Source organism: Panthera pardus, unplaced genomic scaffold (genome assembly GCF_024362965.1).
Source record: "Panthera pardus isolate Hobbes unplaced genomic scaffold, ASM2436296v1 HiC_scaffold_27, whole genome shotgun sequence".
Lineage (NCBI taxonomy): Eukaryota > Metazoa > Chordata > Mammalia > Carnivora > Felidae > Panthera > Panthera pardus.
In genome coordinates, this window is record NW_026526843.1 from 119,043,758 (window position 1) to 119,064,117 (window position 20,360).

At 46.2% G+C, this 20,360-nt stretch overlaps 1 protein-coding gene across 3 annotated transcripts in view; it reads right to left on the minus strand.

Moving 5' to 3' along the window:
• Positions 1-984: 984 nt before the first annotated feature.
• The window catches only part of DHRSX (dehydrogenase/reductase X-linked), a 216,274-nt gene continuing 196,898 nt past the window's right edge, over positions 985-20,360 (minus strand). The window contains exons 7-8 of one of the 3 annotated variants that reach the window (XR_008418333.1): positions 19,703-19,829; positions 985-1,510 (exon numbers count right to left, since the gene is read on the minus strand). Coding sequence is in view for 1 of the 3 variants with exons in the window: in XM_053891867.1 (XP_053747842.1) it covers positions 19,773-19,829 (57 nt within the window). In the remaining 2 variants the exon portion in view is untranslated. Of the gene's footprint in view, positions 1,511-2,644; positions 2,870-18,622; positions 19,830-20,360 lie in introns of those variants that run through there. The other 2 variants (XR_008418332.1, XM_053891867.1) reach the window with 2 other exon arrangements.

Consider the following 20,360-nt stretch of genomic DNA (forward strand, 5'->3'; position numbering starts at 1 on the left):
CCGCCTGTATTCTAATAGAAAATTATCGATCGGGGGCATGAGCCTCTCCTTTACGACGAGCCCAGGGATGCAATTAGGAGATTTTACGAACGGGGCATAAAGCGATCAGTGCATTTGGCCGATTCATTACGACCTTCACGGGGTTTGGGGAAAGCAGACTGGATGCCTCCAGAGGCAATAAAAAAGAAAGAGTAATTCGTTTTTCTTTTTTATATCCACACCCGTAGTATCTTCCTGGGGGTGGTCAGCGTTGCAACAGACGTCACTTTCTGTGTCCAGCCCTGAGAATCAAATCACACGGTGCATGCGAAACAGGAAATCGGAACCGGCCGGCATCAACGCATGGCCCCAGAAACCATTAAAGTACCTTAGCGCTGAGTTGAGCCTTGAGCACAGGACTCACCTGCCCCCGACGCGGTCCTCCGGGCTCCCTCTTTGACGCACACGCTGCGAGGCCCTATTTCTTCCCCGATGGGCAGACTCCCCTGTGCACACACCTGTTGGGGCTGGAGGGGCGGCCACACCCCTGCAAAGCGATCCTGGTTGCGACGGGCTGACCGATGGGGATGTCCGGGGCAGGCGCGGGGCCTCGGAACCTGAATTCAGAACCGCAGGAAGGCTTTTCCGCACAAAGTAGGGTCTGTGAGATAACCAGAAGCCAGAGCCCAGGGATGTTGCTGCAAAGCAGGATGTGGTTTTGAGGTCTCTGGGCTCCAAGCGTAATGACAGAGGGGAGAAGCTTGGCGGGGGGTTGGAGGCAGACATGGGCGCTGTGTCTAGAAGCCAGGGGGCCCCAAGGGTGTCCGGAAGCCTCTGGAGCTGGGAGAGAACACACCTCTGTCGTCCTGAGCCCCCCAGCTTGTCGTCATTTGCTGTGGCCGCCCCAGGCACCTGAACAGGTGCAATGCACTAAGGTGTCACCATCACCCAGCACAGCCTGGCCTCGTCCGTGATCAGAGCACCAATATCCAACGAGAGGTGCCATGGAATGGCCTCGGATCCCTCTGGACACTGAGCTCTATGACTTTATGGCCTCACGGACGCCTCGCCAGCACTGTGGGGCCATGTCCAGCCGGAGGGCAGCCAGAGGAATCGGGGTGTCTGTGTTCTCTGCAGGGGAGTCACTGCCAGGGTCTCCCAGACACGGGCGTGTGATATATGATGGCCCCTGTCGAGACGTCGCTGCACACAGACTAGTTGTATGAGCCGTGAGGCCCAGAGTCCATCTTGGGGCTGCCCGCACGGGCTGAGTCCCCCCACGATGATGCATGCACATCGGTTCGCACACCGTGAGCCCACCTGGCTGGACGACAGACCGCAGGATGACGAGTTTTCATCACGCCATTGTGCGAGCTCCTGGGTCATCAATGGGACGCTATGCAAAGCATGTGTTGGGATTTGGATGCTCAGCCGGGATTTTCCGTCGAGTTCTTCCACGCCCACATTCCACACCTCTCAGCCTCTTGGAGAAAAAGGATGCATTCGTGTTATGCAGTTCAAATAGGGTCATCTGGGGAAAAAGAGACCGCAGTGAGTACCACACTCATAGTCATGCCTAATTCTTGCCTAAATTGCATATGGCGCCCAGCTAGACACAATGTGGAAATCAGGCACTCCTGGACCCACCCTGCCCCGTCCTTTTATCCACGTCCAGGCTGCTGTCACTCACGGACTTGGTTACAAGGAGGAAATAGGCTGGATTCCTAATCGATTGCACAGTAATCGTCCAACCAATGTGGGGAATTCGTGCCATGTATTGTCTAGAGATTAAGGTAGAGGGTCTCATTACTGGAATCATATGTCTTCCAACCTCTAGAAGACAGGGCAATCCATGACTTTTTAGCTCAGACACTGGCCCAATTCTCTTGTTTTGGAATTCATTTTATTATTATTATTTTTATTTTTAAGGAGACAGAGACAGCAGGGTAGAGGGCCAGAGGGAGAGACAAGAGAGAGAATTAAACAGGCCCCACACCCAACACAGAGCCCCATGTGGGGCTCAATCCCATGACCCTGGGATCATGACCCAAGCCAAAACCGACAAATGGACTGAGATGAGCCACCCAGGTACCCAGGGAATAAATTATCTTAAAAAAAGGAGTGTATATTCCCAACAGAGTAGTTGGAATTCATAGTTCTCTGTGTGTACACACCCATAATCTCTGTGTGTTACACATTTTTAGACCAATGGGCCCCCCCCCCCCGCTCTTCCTGGCTTCCCCCTTGGAAAGCCATTCTGGTTGATTGCCCAGGTAACGAGGGTGGAAGGCACAGACTCCCTTTCTCCTCTGTGACTTAAATTCTTTTTATTTTATTTCATTTTAGTTTAGTTTAGTTTATGTTATTTTATTATTTCTTAAGTTTACTTATTTATTTGGAGAGAGAGAGAGAGAGCACAAGTGGGGGGCAGGGGGCAGAGAGAGAGAGAATGTCCTGATACTCTAGAGGCGTCTCTGGAGAGATGGTTTCCTGCTGCTGAGCTCCCCAAGCCCGCCCGCCATCTTGTTTTTCCTCCTTCACCAATACTAACCTGGAGCCTCCATTTCATTCCTCGTTTTGCCTCTTGCCAATTTAGCCCCTGGATCCGCCCTTGGCTCCTTAGCTCAGTGACATTCTTCCCCGCTGGCAGGGTCTTGGATTTCCCTGGTTCCCATTTGCATTTGTGCTGTGTTGGGTGCAAGTCTCAAGGTCTGGATTAGCTGCCTCCTCCTCTGTGTTCAGGTCTCTTCGGTCCTCGATATCTTTTTCCTCTGCAGGTTGGCCTTGCAGAGAAGGAAGCGTGTGCTACGGGGTAAGGGAGCTAAAACATGGCACACAGGGCTTCGTGAGGCTTGACTGCCTTTTGCATCTTGTTTTATAACCAATGTAACTGGTGAGAAGGAAAGGGGAAGAAAACACTCATCATCATGATACTGATGGACGTCTGGGCTGTTTACCACTAATCTGCAATGAAAATAAGGCACCCAAAACCTAAATGAACATATTCCTACAGTTTTTCTAAAGATTCTTTTTTTTAAATAGGCTTCACGTCCAGGACAGAGCCCAACATGGGACTTGAACTCATGACGTCAAGACTTGGGCGGAGATGAAAAGTTGGATGCTTAACCAACTGAGCCACCCAGGCACCCCTCTTTTTTTTTAAATTTTTTTTTTAATGTTTTATTTATTTTTGAGACAGAGAGAGACAGAGCATGAACGGGGGAGGGTCAGAGAGAGAGGGAGACACAGAATCCGAAACAGGCTCCAGGCTCTGAGCTGTCAGCACAGAGCCCGACGCGGGGCTCGAACTCACGGACCGCGAGATCGTGACCTGAGCCGAAGTCGGACACTTAACCGACTGAGCCACCCAGGCGCCCCCCCCTCTTTTTTCTTTTTTAAGCAGGCTTCATGTCAAGGACGGAACCCAACATGAAGCTTGAACTCACGACTGTGAGATCAAGACTTGGGCTGAGATGCACTTGGATGCTTTACCAATGGAACCACCCAGGCGCCCCGACTTTTACTAAAGATTCGGATTCAACCTTTTTCTTACAACTTGGGCAGCAAAGCGGGAGCTGGCGATGCTCCTGACCTCTGGCCACGTGTACAGACAAGCGGGTGACTGGAATTTGCACAATTTGGGGAAGGTGGCTTTGTCACCAGGGCCCCTTGGGCCCTGTATCCAGTCGGTTACCAAAGCTGCTGTGGTTAATCTCACCTTTTGGCTATAGACCAGCAGCTGGCTTCACTTCACCATTAGGCATTCACTTTGCTACGTGGTATCTGGTCAGCCGTGTTCAAACTTGTGCATATTGGTATTGGCATTTTTGGGTCAAAGGATATAAACGCTTTTCAACTCGAATACATATCACAAACATGTGACCTTCCCGTAGGATTTCCTTGCAGGGGGTGTACTTGTCCAAACGCATTACGGTGTATCTGATGCTATGCTGCATTCAACTTTTCATCACACAAATTCAATTTTTCAAAACTTAAATATCGTTTTGATGTCTATTGGCCATACACTGAGATTTACTGGTAAGTTACACACATTGCTATTCGGGCCCTGCTGGCATAGTGATTGTTATAATTTGTGAACCTGTTTCCTTGTAAAACTGTAATGGATTAGTTGGCTTGGGTGGCCATGATACAGCACCAAGACTAGGTGGCCGAAACAAGAGATACTTATGGTCTTGTGGCTCTGAAGGCTGGGGGTCCAAGATCCAGGCAGGGCTGAGGCTGGGGGTCTGAGATCCATGCAGGGGTGAGGCTGGGAGTCTGAGATCCAGGCAAGGCTGGGGCTGGGAGTCTGAGATCCAGGAGGGGCTGAGGCTGGGATGCTGATTTCCAGGCAGGCATGGAGTTTGGGAGCCTGAGATCCAGGCAGGGCTGAGGCTGGGACTCTGAGATCCAGGCAGGGCTGAGGCTGGGGGTCTGAGCTCCAGGCAGGGCTGAAGCAGGGACTCTGAGATCGAGGCAGGGTTGAGGCTGGGGATCTGAGGTCCAGGCAAGGCTGGGGCTGAGGGTCTGAAGTCCAGGCAGGCCTGAGGCAGGGAGTCTGAGATCCAGGCATGGCTGGAGGCTAGGAGTGTGAGATCCAGGCAAGGCTGAGACTGGGGGTCTGAGATCCAGGCAGGACTGAGACTGGGGATCTGAGATCCAGGAGGAGCTGAGGCTGGGAGGCTGAGATCCAGGCTGGGCCGAGGCTGGGAGTCTGAGATCCAGGCAGGGCTGAGGTTGGGGGTCTGAGATCCAGGCAGGGCTGAGGCTGGGAGTCTGAGCTCCAGGCAGGGCTGAGGTTGGGGGTCTGAGCTCCAGGCAGGGCTGAGGTTGGGGGTCTGAGGTCCAGGCAGGGCTGAGGCCTAGAACCTGAGGTCCAGCCAGGGTGGAACCTGGGGGTCTGACGTCTAAGCAGGGCTGGGGTGCAGAGTCTGAGATTCAGGCAGGCGTGAGGCTGTGGGTCTGAGCTCCAGGCGGGGCTGAGTCTGGTGGTCTGAGTCTGGTAGTCTGAGATCCAGGCAGGGCTGAAGCAGGGACTCTGAGATCCAGGCAGTGCTGAGGCTGGGGGTCTGAGTCCAGGAGCGTCTGGAGGCTAGGAGTGTGAGATCCAGGCAGGGCTGAGGCTGGGTCTCTGAGATCCAGGCAGGGCTGAGGCTGGAAGTCTGAGATCCAGGCAGGGCTGAGGTTGGGGTCTGAGATCCAGGCAGGGCCGAAACTGGGAGGCTGAGACCCAGGAGGGGTGGAGGCTGGGGGGCTGAGGTCCAGGCAGGGCTGGGGCTGGGAGTCTGAGGTCCAGGCAGGGTGGAGGCTGGGGGTCTGAGATGCAGGCAGGGCCGAGGTTGGGAGTCTGAGATCCAGGAGGGGCTGAGGCTGGGGGTCTGAGGTCCAGGCAGGGCTGAGGCTGGGGGTCTGAGCTCCAGGCAGGGCTGAGGTTGGGGGTCTGAGGTCCAGGCAGGGCTGAGGCCTAGAACCTGAGGTCCAGCCAGGGTGGAACCTGGGGGTCTGACGTCTAAGCAGGGCTGGGGTGCAGAGTCTGAGATTCAGGCAGGCGTGAGGCTGTGGGTCTGAGCTCCAGGCGGGGCTGAGTCTGGTGGTCTGAGTCTGGTAGTCTGAGATCCAGGCAGGGCTGAAGCAGGGACTCTGAGATCCAGGCAGGGCTGAGGCTGGGGGTCTGAGGTCCAGGAGCGTCTGGAGGCTAGGAGTGTGAGATCCAGGCAGGGCTGAAGCTGGGTCTCTGAGATCCAGGCAGGGCCGAGGCTGGGAGTCTGATGTCCAGGCAGGGCTGAGGCTGGGGTCTGACTTCCAGGCAGGGCTGCGGCTGGGATTCTGAGGCCCAGGCAGGGCCGAAACTGGGAGGCTGAGATCCAGGCAGGGCTGAGGCTGTGCTGACAGCTCAGAGCCTGGATCCTGCGTCAGATTCTGAGTCTCCCTCTCTCTGTCCCTCCCCTTCTCACTCTCTGTCTTTCTCTCAAGAGTAAATAACCATTAAAACAATAAAAATAAAATAAAGTGTTTCATGACTACTCATGACAACGTGTTTTTGTGGAGTTCGTACATCAAGTTCGTACAGAATGACGTGCCCACACCCCGACGTTTTCACTCCACAAAACACTCGTCATTGAAGCGTGTGGATAAATGTCGCCCTGTTGCGTTTTGCTCTTCTGTTGTTCGTTCTCATGTTTCGATTTCATGCAGCTGCACCATCCATGCGTGAATGTCTTCTCTCTCCCTTCTGAGGTTTACTTTTCTCAATTTAAACTTGCTTTCCGGATCAACTGTGCCGTAAATTAATGGTGCCTCCCCAGCGGGATTTTGACTCGTCCTGGCCTGATGTTTGTATATGTCTAGCCTTTTGTTTTTAATCACTTTGTGTAATTCAGTATTACCTAAATAAAATATAGTCAGATTAATATATATAAATATATACACACATATATATATACATATATATACATATATTATATATATATATACATATATATGTATAAAGACGTCAATTAGTCGACATGACTTAAAAGAAGAAATTATAACAAAGACTGAAATCTATAGAAAAAAAAAAGTACCAGTGTAGTCACAGTCATATTTAATTTGAGGGTTTTCCCTTAATTAAGTGGTTTAACTGAATTTCTATTAGGTCTGATACACTGGTACTTTTTTTTTTCTATAGGTTTTAGTCTTTGTTATAATTTCTTCTTTTAATTCATGTCCGACTAATTGACGTCTTTATTCTGGTTTTCTGCCATTCTGGTTTGGAATCTGTACATCTCCATTTTTTTTTAAATTCTTTGCAAAAATACCTATTCATGTGCTTTGCTCCCTTTAAAACGTTAGATTAGGGACGCCGGGTGGCTCAGTTGGTTAAACATCTGACTCTTGGTTTCAGCTCAGGTCATGATCTCGCGGTTCGTGGGTTCAAGCCCCGCGTGGGGCTCTGTGCTGATAGCTTGCAGCCTGGAGCTTGCTTCGGATTCCGTGTCTCCCTCCCTCTGCCCTTCCCCTGCTCTCTCTCTCTCTCTCTCTCAAATAAATAAACATTAGAAAAAAATAAAACATAGGAAAAAAATTAAAAAGGTAGATTAGGGACGCCTGAATTAAAAACTTAAAAAAGTTAGGTTCGGTGTCTGAGTCTTGATTTGGACTCGGGTCATGATCTCATGGTTTGTGAGTTCGAGCTCCATGTCGGGCTCTGTGCTGACAGCTCAGATTCTCTGTCTCCCTCTTTCTCTGTCAAAATAAATAAAGTTGAAAAAATGTTAGATTAGTTTTTTGTTGTTCTTAAGGAACTTTTTTTTTTTTTTTGCATCAGGGAAAGAAATATAGATGTGTGAGCTTCTCGGTGGCCTCTCAAGTCCTGTGGACCCCCAACCACGTTCGGAAGGCAGGTAACCCAGGGAATTGGGCAGGAGTGGAGTGTGTCTATGGGGCCTGGGCATTCGGGACAGAGACTGGACCCCGACGGGACGTTCGCCTGGGCAAAGTGGGACCACCTGTCACCATCTTCCCCCTGGGGCTGTTTTCCTCCGTGCGAATGTCCCACGGGGTATCTGTGAGCCTTCCAGAGGCAGCCGTGAACCTTGTGTAAGTACCATCAGGCAAGAGAGTTCAGGGCAGTTCTCGACAACCAGCTGCGTGTTGCTGGGGCTGGACTGTGAACCGGGAACCAGAGAGATGTACGTGACTCTGGAGGGTGTTATGTCCTTTGGGTTTTCGCCTTTAGAACACGGCCGTGCTTATGCTTCCCCGCGTCTGCCTGTGCTGGGTTTAAAGCTGATGTAACGTGACCGCACTTTTCAGCGTGCTTCTCCAGCCACCCCCTGCAGGTGCCTTCGAAGCGATCTCGACGAGGAGACCTATTTCCGGGGCACAGGGGACACCATCCAGGCCACCGTGGTGAGTCTCAGGTGCAAGGAAGCCACACTATCAGGGCTACAGGTGGGCGAGTGTTGACAAATGTGGACTCATGGATGACCAGCACCATGGCTGAGTTACATTTCCATCCCTTGTGTCCCTTTGTTGCTGATTTTATTCCTGCACACTTGGCCACTTTGTACACATAGTATATATAGTCACGTATCCATCTATCTAATGTATCTATGTGTGTAGGTATCTATCCATCCATCCATCCATCCATCTATCCATCCATCCATCCACATATCCATCCATCCATCCACATATCCATCCATCCATCCATCTATCCATCCATCCATCCATCCATCCATCCATCCACATATCCATCCATCCATCCATCCATCTATCCGTCAGTTATCTCTCTATCCATCACCTATGTATGTATGTATGTATGTATGTATGTATCATCTATATCTATCATTTATATCCATGTATCTATCTGTCCATCCATCCATCCATCCATCCATCCATCCATCCATTTATCCATCAGCTGTCTATACATCAGCTATGTACGTATGTATGTATGTATCTATCTATATCCATCTATCTATCTATCTATTCATCCATCTACCATATGTATGTATGTATGTATCTATATCTGTCTATCTATCTATCGTCTATCTATCCATCCTATCTATCCATCCATTATATGTATGTATGTATGTATCTATCTATCCATCCATCCTTCCATCCATCCATCATATCTATCTATGTATCTATGTATCTATCCATCATATCTATCTATCTATCCATCCATCCATCTCTATATCTATCTATCTATCTATCTATCTATCTGTTCATCTACTTACCCTATTTTTGTATCTATGTATTCTTCTTATCTATCTATGTATCCTGTTGTATTTATCTATGTATCTATACATACCCATACGTGAGTATATATTTTATATAAATATAGTTAGGATAGTTGTGTGTGTGTGTGTATACACAACTATCCCAAATAAATAAATAAATAAATAAACAAATAAATAAAATTGGGTATACATTTTATATCTATGTATCTATATAGCTATACACACACATGTATATATGGGTATGTATATAGGATATGCATACATACATAGGATAGCTATAACCTACTATAGTCAGAAAACACCACATATGGGTTGGCTCAAACAACAGACATTTATTGTCTCCTGGTCCTGGAGTCTGGGAGTCTGAGATCCATGTGTGGCCAAGGCTCGTTCCTCCCGCTGCCTCTCTCCTTGGCATGTAGAGGCCGTGCTCTCCCTGTGTCCTCACCTGGCCGTCCCTCTGTGCGTGTCTGTGTCCCGATGTCCTGTTCTTATAAGGACCCCAGTCGTATGCGATCAGGGCCCACCCTACTGACCTCATCGTATCTTAATCCCTTCTTTGAAGACCCCACGTCCAAATACAGTCCCCTTCTGAGGTCCTGGGAGAAAGGATTTCAACACATGAATTTTGGGGAGTACACAATTCAGCTCCTGGCACATCTTCAAGAGAAAAAAAGGAACATCCAAGTTTCGTAGGACACACATCACTTGCACATGGGCACACACTGGTGCCCAGAAGCAGCACTGACCAGCTCCAAGGTCAGTGGTGTTTCTCTTGGGCTGGCCAGGCTCCCGGCTGAGCTACTTCTCCCGTGACCGCAGAGATTTGAATGTCAGATGTGGAAATTGCATTCATATTCTAGAAACTCTGCAAGGATATAGATGTTCAGCTGGGATTTTTTTTTTTTTTTTAAAGCATTGCCTGGGCTCATCATGAATGCAGTCTTGGCTGCCTTGGAATTCACACAGCACTACTTTGGCATGCATTGCCTTATCTATCCAGCAATTAGTTATCGAGTGCTTGGCTGGGTAGATGAAGGAGAGCCAAAGGTGACCAGAAGAGGCAGTTCGGGAAGCTGGCACTCATGATGTGCTTTTTATGTCCCTGGAAATGGGACCAGCATGCATCAGGGTCCGTGCATCCTGGGCCGCTGTGCTGCTGCCAATGGGAGGGGAACATGACACAGGCACGGATTCCCAGCTGACCTGACGTTTCCACCTCCCGCCAGCAGGCTTTCACAGAGCACCTGATCACGCCGGAGGGGGGGGATGGGGGGCCAAGAGGTGGACGTAAGAAGGTGTACAAATAGACTTGAGTCCTGCCTTCAGGGAGCTGACAGTCTCCTGTGCAGGTGCACCCAGAGGAGTCATGCGGGGCTCGAACCCACAGACCGCACAATCATGACCTGAGGCGAAGTCGGACGCTCAAACGACTGAGCCCCCGGGGGGCCCCCGGCCTTCTGGAATTTTTCAGTGTCCTCTTATTAGATACTTCCCCTGTTCCCATTTTCTTTGAATTGGATTAAATCCTTGCTCTTTGCAAGAATAATGTAAATGTTGGCCATGAAAAAAACCAGATGTTTCTTGGTGAATGCTGAGCCCGTTTTGCTCACGGCAGTGTTAGAAACCAGGTCATGGCCAGGCGTTAGTGCTTTTCCAAGATGTATGTCCTGGCCCATTGGCTCGCCCCGCATATTTCCCAGATGGCTTGTGTAGAAACCTCGTACTGCTGAGGGTCTCAGTTACCCAGGATCAACCCCATCCTTTCCAAGAACTCCTGGGATTTATTCTGAGCCCTCAATAGTGGGCACAACAGCTTACTGGCAGTCAAGAATCCCCTCCCTCAAGCCCCGAACCTCACTGCCTGTGGCCACTGGTATTTTGTTGTGTCAGAAAAACACCCCGAGACATTGATCTCCTTCGTAGGATGGGTTGTGCCCCATGCAATCACCACACAATGGCACCGGGGCAAGGCTGAGATGCCTGGGCTGGGCTCTGAGCTGACTGCTCCTTCACCAGGAGGGTTGTGATGGTGGGTTGACATCCCTTTACCACAGAGCTTTGCAGGGTGATGGTCTGAATGCCTTTATAACTCATTTAGCGGCGATGCTCATCGCATGCAATACGGTGAGGGATAAGGTACCACAAGCCAGAGATCTCTTTTCTTTGCCGGCTTGACCCAGACCAAAGCATCTTCATTCAGATGTGTCCTCGAAGGTCACTGCGTTTATCCCCTCCAATGTGGAGGAAAAGCAAATCAGATTATGGAAATGGCCGAGCTGCCTCTGGAGTTGTTTGGATGGAGGGTTTAACATGTGTGCAGGGATAAGGGGGGTGAGGGGTGGTCTGCAGGGAATGTGGAGCTTGAATGGCGACACCGGGATTAGCTTTGCCAGGCACAGAAACCCTACAACAGCACTGCTTAAAAATGGTGGGAAAGCAAATTGGTGCAGCCGCTCTGGAAAGCAGGTGGAGGTTCCTCAGAAAATTAAAAATAGACCTACCCTATGACCCAGCAATAGGACTGCTAGGAATTGACCCAAGGGATACAGGAGTGCTGATGCACAGGGGCACTTGTACCCCAATGTTTATAGCAGCACTCTCAACAATAGCCAAATTATGGAAAGAGCCTAAATGTCCATCAACTGATGAATGGATAAAGAAATTGTGGTTTATATACACAATGGAGTACTACGTGCCAATGAGAAAGAATGAAATATGGCCCTTTGTAGCAACGTGGACGGGACCGGAAGGTATTATGCTGAGTGAACTAAGTCAGGCAGAGAAACACAGATACATACGTTTTCACTCATGTGTGGATCGTTAGAAACTTAACAGAACTCCATGGGGGAGGGGAAGGAAGAAAAAGGTTAGAGAGGGAGGGAGGCAACCATAAGAGACTCTTAAAAACTGAGAACAATCCGAGGGTTGATGGGGCGTAGGAGGGAGGGGAGGGTGGGAGATGGGTATTGAGGAGGGCACCTGTTGGGATGAGCACTGGGTGTTGTATGGAAACCAATTTGACCATAAATTTGATACTAAAAACAGTGACCTAAGTTTGATTCTCTCTCCAGTAAAGGTGAGCCCGAGGCACATGGTCCGGGGCTGGTATGCTGGCTATGCAACGGATTCCTCGCAAACTAGGCTTTTCGCATCTCCCTGCTTCCCCCCGTCTGGTGATGGTCCCCGTCCTCATGGCCCAGGACGATGCTCCCCGATTCCAGGATGCAGATGGGAGGAAGGGAAGGAGGACAGGGAAGAAAGGGCCAGCTGTGCATGTCTTTGAAGGAAGGCTAGTGACATGTCATACGACCAGTAGGCAAGAGGAGAAGAGCTTTGTACTGGGATGGACTGGGCATGAATCATGGTGGCATTAATGATTAGTTGTGTGACCCTGGGGGATGCCGGCCTTGTGTGAGGCTCAGTTTCCTGTCTTGCAACACGGCAATGACGATGATGCTAATCTTGATGGTGATGGTTGCCATATTAGTGACGGCCATGATGGGCTTACGTTGGAAGATAGGACTGTATATGTCCCATTGCACAGGTGAGGAGACTTAAACTCAGACAGATTAGGGAACCAGGGCGAGGTCTCTTCCTCGAGGCAGTCACGACCACGTTGTAAAACACACGGTGTGTTGTACAGAGTTATTAGCATCTTTATTGGTTCATTTTTGTCCATTCGTCCAGACGGACACTGCGATGGCCATGTCCTGCTGGGTTGGACACTGAGCCAGAACCTCCCCTGGCTTGTGGGTTAGAACCAGAATGGTGCTCGGCGTGTTAGAGCACCAGATTGATCAACGCTTGCTGAATTAACTCACAAAGAGGCGGAACGAAGGAAGGGGAGAAGAGAAGGCGTGGGGGTCCTCAGGAGTCACGGAGTGGATTCTGCCGTGTGCCACCTTTGATGTCCAGGCAGATGGGCTCAGACCCTTCATTCTCGGACCCCTGTCGCCAGGTGAGTGTATAAGGTGACTGTGGCCTCCTTCCGGTAGGAGAAGCCGTATCTGCAACCCGCCCAGGGGCCTCGACCTGATTCCTTACTTACCGTCATGTATCTGGCTCTTGTTTCTACAATCTTGCCTGTTCCGCTGCTCACCCGTGACCTTGTCTGTGACGTAGTGCAGGGAGGGGGCCGGGAGAGATGTTTTCTCACATCTTCTCTCAAAGGACACCCGAGGGGCACCTGGGTGGCTCAGTGGGTTAAGCATCTGACTTTGGCTCAAGTCGTGATCTCACAGTCTGTGAGTTCGAGCCCCGCGTGGGGCTCTGGGCTGACGGCTCAGAGCCTGGAGCCTGCTTTGGATTCTGTGTCTCCCTCTCTCTCTGAGCCTCCCCCGTTCATGCTCTGTCTCTCTCTGTCTCAAAAATAAATAAACGTTAAAAAAATTTAAAAGGACCACCGAGTGGACACCAACCAGGGGACACACACAGCAGGCAGGAGAGGAGGGCCCTTCCGTCTGCCTTCAGCGTGAACAATGTATAGCCGGTGTGGGTATTGGCCCGGCTGCCACCAGCCTGAGCCTGTCCCTTTCCCCAGCTTCCTAGGAGTTAACACCTAAATAGTCAGGCGGCTCTGGAGACCCCAGAACTCCCGGTGTAATCTCCCGCCTGCTGTGGGGAGGTCCTGGGGTGCTTTTCATTAGCTGCTTCAAACCAGCCAGAAACGCTTCCAAAGCAAGCTTGCCCCGATAGGCCCACCCTCCCGCGCCTCCCGCAGAGGCGGCCCTCAGTGCACACACACATGCTCTGGCCAGTATTTTTTTTTTTATGCTCATTTATCTATTTATTTATTTATTTGGAGAGAGTGCATGTGGGGGAGGGGCAGAGAGAGAGGGAGACACAGAATCAGAAGCAGGATCCAGGCTCTGAGCCATCAGCACAGAGCCCGATGCAGGGCTCGATCCTACAGACCGTGAGATCGTGACCTGAGCCGAAGTCGGAGGCTTAACCGACTGAGCCACCCAGGTGCCCCTCAGCTATGCCACTGTTTACTTGATATTTCCATCTTTGAAGACAGGATGTATACAGACGGATGGATGGATATACATACACTTATGTATAAATGTGTGCATTATGGTATAGATTATATATTTATGTAATGTAATATATACTTTCACATACATTTGTATTTATATAATGTATAACAAATTTATATAATATATAATGTATATGTGTATATTTAATATATGACGTATATATTATATGATATATACAATGCATATACAATTATATATTAATATGTATGTATTCTATATAATGTATAATGTATACAATGCATGTATTATATATAATGTATATATGATTATATATAATGTATATATGATTATATATATTTATATGTGTACGTATATTATATAACATCTAATTATACATTTGTATGCATGTTTATCCCTGTATATATTCTATGATGTGTACATAACTACATATATTTGTATATACATATAAATGTGTATATATTCAAATATATTATGTAGCATATATAATTATATATATTTATTTATATATTTATAATTATATTTATATAATATTATATAATTATATAATTATATTTAAATATATATAAATTATATATTTAAATATAAATTTATATATAAATATATATACAGATTATATATTTATATATAATTACATAATTATATTATATTATAATTTATTTATAATTTATAATTATTTATATATTTATAATTATATTTATAATTTATATATAATTATACATTTTTTATAATTTATAAGTATAATTATATAATTATAATTATATTTATAACTAAATATATTTATAATTATATATAATTATTTGTATATTTATAATTATAACTATATCTATTTATATATAATTATATTTATATATTTATAATTATATATAATTATATATTTATAATATATATTTATAATTATAATTTATATATTTATAATTATATATAATTATATATATTTATAATTATAATTATATATTTATAATATATATTTATAATTATAATTTATATATTTATAATTTATAATTATAATCATATTTTGTACGTATATGTATGTGTATATATGTATATTAATGTATCTGTATTGTATATATGTATTTGTATATAATTGTGCATGTGATACTACATGTTATATATAATATAGAGATGTAAAGTATATGTTAGACAATGCATATATAAATTTATAAAGTTTACATTATATATTCTATATATAATATGCATATTCTATATCTTATGTCACGCGTAATATGTGAAAATATACAATATATCTAAATAATAGCTAATATACTTATCATATGCATTATTATATGATATTATACCTATCATGTGCAATCTCCATAAATGGAAATTGGGACAAACTTTAGGGATCTTCAGGTCCTTGGTACCAGGTATGTGGGCTCAGAGCTGGGCGACTGGCCATATTCTGGTCCGTAGAACCAAGGTACCTTTCCACACAGGACACCCAATTCCGATTTTCTCACTTGGCCTTCTTTATTTTTTTTTTTATTTTTTATTTTTTCAATGTTTTTTTATTTATTTTTGGGACAGAGAGAGACAGAGCATGAACGGGGGAGGGGCAGAGAGAGAGGGAGACACAGAATCGGAAACAGGCTCCAGGCTCCGAGCCATCAGCCCAGAGCCCGACGCGGGGCTCGAACTCACGGACCGCGAGATCGTGACCTGGCTGAAGTCGGACGCTTAACCGACTGCGCCACCCAGGCGCCCCTCACTTGGCCTTCTTTAAATGTGATCACGGGCCCGTGCAACCAACCACACTCTCAGTTTCTGTCTTCCCGCCCTCGTCCAGACTAACGTGTTGAAATAGTTCTGCACAGGCAGAAATATAAGGCAGACGTGCACAGCACGGGCCATTTCGTTGATGAGCCACGCTTCCCGCCTGGGTTTACAAAACTACCCAGGAGACGTGCTGGGTGGCCGCATCCTGCCGCACAGCTGGCTCCCAGGTTTGGGGCAACACCTTGCTTGGACGATACCGAAGGACTCACAGAAACTCAGGAAAGGAGACCCCATAGAGACCAGGCACCAAGAAACGTATTCAAGCCCAGTTCTGTGTCCTCCTGGACTTTGGAGGGTGAAGGTCTGTCCACTGATGCCCTGAGTGTGTCCCACGCACCTGCAGCACCGACGTCACCTGGGAGCTTGTGAGCGATGCTGATGTTTCTGCCAAAGCGATTCACAGAGGAAAAGAAAAAATTCTTTGCCACAAAAGACACCAAGGCATCATTGTATTTTTCAGACTCTCTGGGGAAGGCTGTGGATGTGTACATGGGGATAAAGAACGGTGAAGTTTGTACCTTTGAGTTTGTGTCTCTGAGCCAGGCCCACGAGGCAGGAAGATGTGGGAGTTTTGTGAAGTCACATATTTTGCTTGGCGAGTAATATTTGGTTCATGGGGCGTAGCCCCTGCTGCTGTGCAAGCACAGCCATACATTTTCTGTTTGGGACTTTATGGAGCCTGCTCCCGCTCTGGGATTGTCCATTTCATGTGTCAACTTGGTGCCCAGAGATGTGGCCAAATATGATCTGGAGGTTTCTGCGAAGGTTTTTTTTTTTTCATTGTTGTTGTCTGTTTTTGTTTGGTTTTGCATGAGATTAACATTTCTGTATACATATACCCATCCTGTCCGTTCTGTTTCTCTGGAGCGCCCTGACGAAGGCAAAGGCTGAGCCTCCTTAGGGTCGGGCTCAGGACTACCGAGAGAGTGATAGGTATTCGAGGTCGGGGTGTCTCTGAGAAACTGTACAACTGTCACTCTGTGTGATCAGTCCTTGCCATGGGTAGTTAGCTACCTGGAGAATCCCCGCTCCGTGCCTCCCACCTGCCACCTGTGCTCCTCCCCTGCCTCTGCCTTTGTCAGTCCCTACAGACAGGCACCTGGGCTGCACTGCACCTTCCTGGACCTGGGCTGCGGGTGGACGCCCTGCCCCCTCCACTTCCCTGCGCCACCCCGGGGGCTGGACGCTTTCTGCTCGTCCTGAGCGGAGTGCTTGGCCATCTTGTCTCCATCAGGAAAGCACCTCCCGGCCCCTGGATCCCAGGAAGAGCCTTCGACGGGGTTCAAAACACCTTGGATTGAATTCTGACTACGATTGCAAACTTAAGCATCCATTCGTGGGGAATTCTCTTCTCCAAAATTAAAGCACACACACAGACACACACATATAAGACCAGAAGAAATTCTGGCACGATTCATGAGCCCACACAGGTAAGGAAAAAATACATAGAGCTGGAATAAAACGTGTTTCTCACAACTCAGGTGGATGTGGGCAGGTGGCCGGAGGTAAAGGAAGAGAAGGGGTACGTTCAAAATGCTTCTGAAGGCAAGAATCTACCTCTTTGGGGGATTTGCAAGCATAAGAGACTATTATATATATATAATATACAATGTATTTATTATGGATTTATATATGTATATATTTATTTTAATATTTATTATATGCATAATCATACATATAATTACATATGATAAATGGATTTATTATATACAATTATTATATATAACATTATATAAGTATATAATAAATAGATTTGTTATATATAATTATAATGTTAAATAAGTATTACAGAAGTATATAATAGATTTATTATATATAATTATTATATATAACATTATATTATAATTATATATAGTAAATCTATTATATACTTATATATTATATACATGATATCTATTTTAAGATTTGTTTATTATATGCATAATCATATATAATTATATATATAATTATATATAAATATATGTATAATCATACATATAATTATATATATAATTATATTTATAAATATATATATAGTCATACATATAATTATACATATATAATGTATATATATACATAAAAATATATAAATATATATAATTAAATATTTATATATAAATATACACATAATTATATATATATAATAATTATATATACAATAAATTATATATAATTTATTATATGCATAAATATACATATAATATATACATATAATTTATATACATATAAAAATATATACGTGTATATATAATTATATATAATTACATACATATTATATATAACTATATATAGATTTATTGTATATAATTATAAATGTAATAATGTTATATATAATTATATATAATAAATAAATGGATTTATTATCATGTATTATGTATTATATAATATAGGTGATATATATTTAAGATTTGTTTATTATGTGCATAATCATACATATAATTATATATAACACATTTATTACATATAATTGTACATATATAATTATATACTATATTATATATGTGATATATATTTACTATGCATTTATTACATACGATAATGTATAATATATAGTAAATATATCATAAATATCATGATATGTATAACAACATGTATAATAAGTAAATAAGAAAGCATTTGACATAATGAGAAAAGAAAGTCCTCACTGCCGCTGTTTGACCAAAAGAGAACAAACTTTCTGAGGGCACCTGTCCGGGGGAGATATTCCCAACTACGTTGTGGTGGGTTATCTGTGTTTAGCAGTTTGTAAAGGACGTAGGGGTGTGTGCGTGTGTGTGCGTGTGTGTGTGTGTCTGGGCCGAGGACCCTGACGTGTGCACATGCATACGTGTGTCCTTTACCCACATGAGCACACGTGTGAGCGGAGGGCTCCAGGCTGAGGCAGGTGCCTGCGTGCAAGGCCCGCAGTCGTGGGGACACCATTGGAGGCGCGAGAGCTCACACGCGCTCCGGTTCCCCAAACACGTCACCGCGCCGTCCAGACTTTGGTTTCCCAGCCTGAGCGCCGAGGTCCCCGCAGAGCCTTCCGGGTCAGACCAGCTGCCTGCACGCGTCACGCGTCTTCCTGATGCAGAGAGGTCCCTGCTCGGCTGCGAGGGGGGGGTCGGACGTGAGCAGCAGCCCGGTCCCCACCGCTCATCCCAGGTTGCACGCGTGTCCGGGGCCCCCTTCCCGCCCGTCCAGGTTTGAAGAAGGGAAACTCGAAGGTGCACGGAGGTCCCGTCTGGACGACAGTCTGCGTCAGATGAGCTTTCGAACGAGTCTGTCTTTGCCTCTGGATAGGGTGTGGGGCGGCCACATGCCTCCTGTTCTCCAGGGTTCCTGACAACCGTTGGTGCAAAGATGTTTCACAGCGAACAAAAACTCCGGGCGAGTTTCCTGCATCAGGTGCACACGTACAAACAGACCTCATCCCTAATTGTGAGGGTGCCTTGGTTTCCTGTATCATGTCCCCTGGGACATGCACGGACCTCAGGGTGAAACATCCACGTGGGAGACCCCTTTGAGGACAAGAAGAATGCCACCAGTTTGTTTGTTTGTTTGTTTTTGGGAAAGTGCTTTTTATTCTTTATATGGCCTCTGCCTGTCAATGCACAGAGGATACGGAGATTCGAATACGGAGCCTGCCATGTGACCACCTGCTGTGTCCGAGGGGGCTGAGGACAGCCCTGCGGGGGTCTGGTCGGGGACACAGCGTGTGACATTAGCACAGCCAACCCCTAGGGGACTTCTGCTGTGATGTAGTGTAATGACCAAGCCCTAGACTCTGAGTTCTCGGGGGAAATCTGGGACGCAGACACCACGGCTGTGAGAGCCACGGCCACTTGCAGGGAGAAGCCGACAACAATTCCGGGCAAAGCAGTTTCCTGCCTGGAAGGAAGGTCCTTCCGATTCCACAATTCTGAGCCGTGTGGGTTTTCCGACAGCTCACGAGCATGTTGTGAATACCAGTTATGTCTTCTGCCCGCCTCTGATGCTGTCTGTACGCATATCCAAGCCCTTGCATGTGAGGTCATGCGTAATATATGAAAATATACAATATATGTAAATAATAGCTAATATACTTATCATGTGCCTCGATGTTGTTGTTAAAAAAACAATGGCCATAAAAGCATCTTCCTGGCCAGGGCTCTGGTGGAGACGGAGGGAGTCGATGCACACGTTTTATGTGATCTCTGATTCATTGATGGTGCATGGCGAGCACACAGAGGCCACGGGCACACTCACCTGCACTCAGCCCACGCTTACCAGGTTCTCCGGGTCTCCTTGAGCACAGAGGGCACGGGGATTGTTCTGTGCGGGTTTGGTTCGCGCCAGCTCATGTCCAAGGTGTTAGACGGGATCTTCCCTCAAGTGAAAGGAGCATCTTGAGTTTCTGAAATCATAAAAAAGACCCATATCAGCCCAGTCATGGGTGCCCAGGTTCTTAAAATACCCTGCCTGGTATGGGTGTCTTTCCCAAACAAATGTGACGTGTCTTTTTTTTTTTTTTTTTTTGGTAGCATATGACATTTGAGGGGATTGTAGATTCTTAAAAAGGCTTTGAATTCTAAATATTAATGTGGGAGGATGTTCCCCCTTCTTTAAGGGGCACTAATCTACAGAGAAAAGTACTGAACCAATGAAAATCAGCCAATTCTGGTTTTGTCCCTTGGAGAGGAAAATGCAAATTATGTGGTCATAGTCTGAAAAAATCCTATTAAGGGTACTTTGTTCCTGTTCCTTGGCTTGAGAGATGTGAGGGCACAGATACGTTCTCTGCACCCTGATTTTAGCAAGGCATTTGCAAATCATAATCTGTTTTGCCTTCGGTTTTTGATGGTTTTATTTTATTTTATTTTATTTTTGAAGTGCGGATTAAGAATGGAACCCTCTTTCCATGTTCTGAGTGCTCCTGATGCAAATA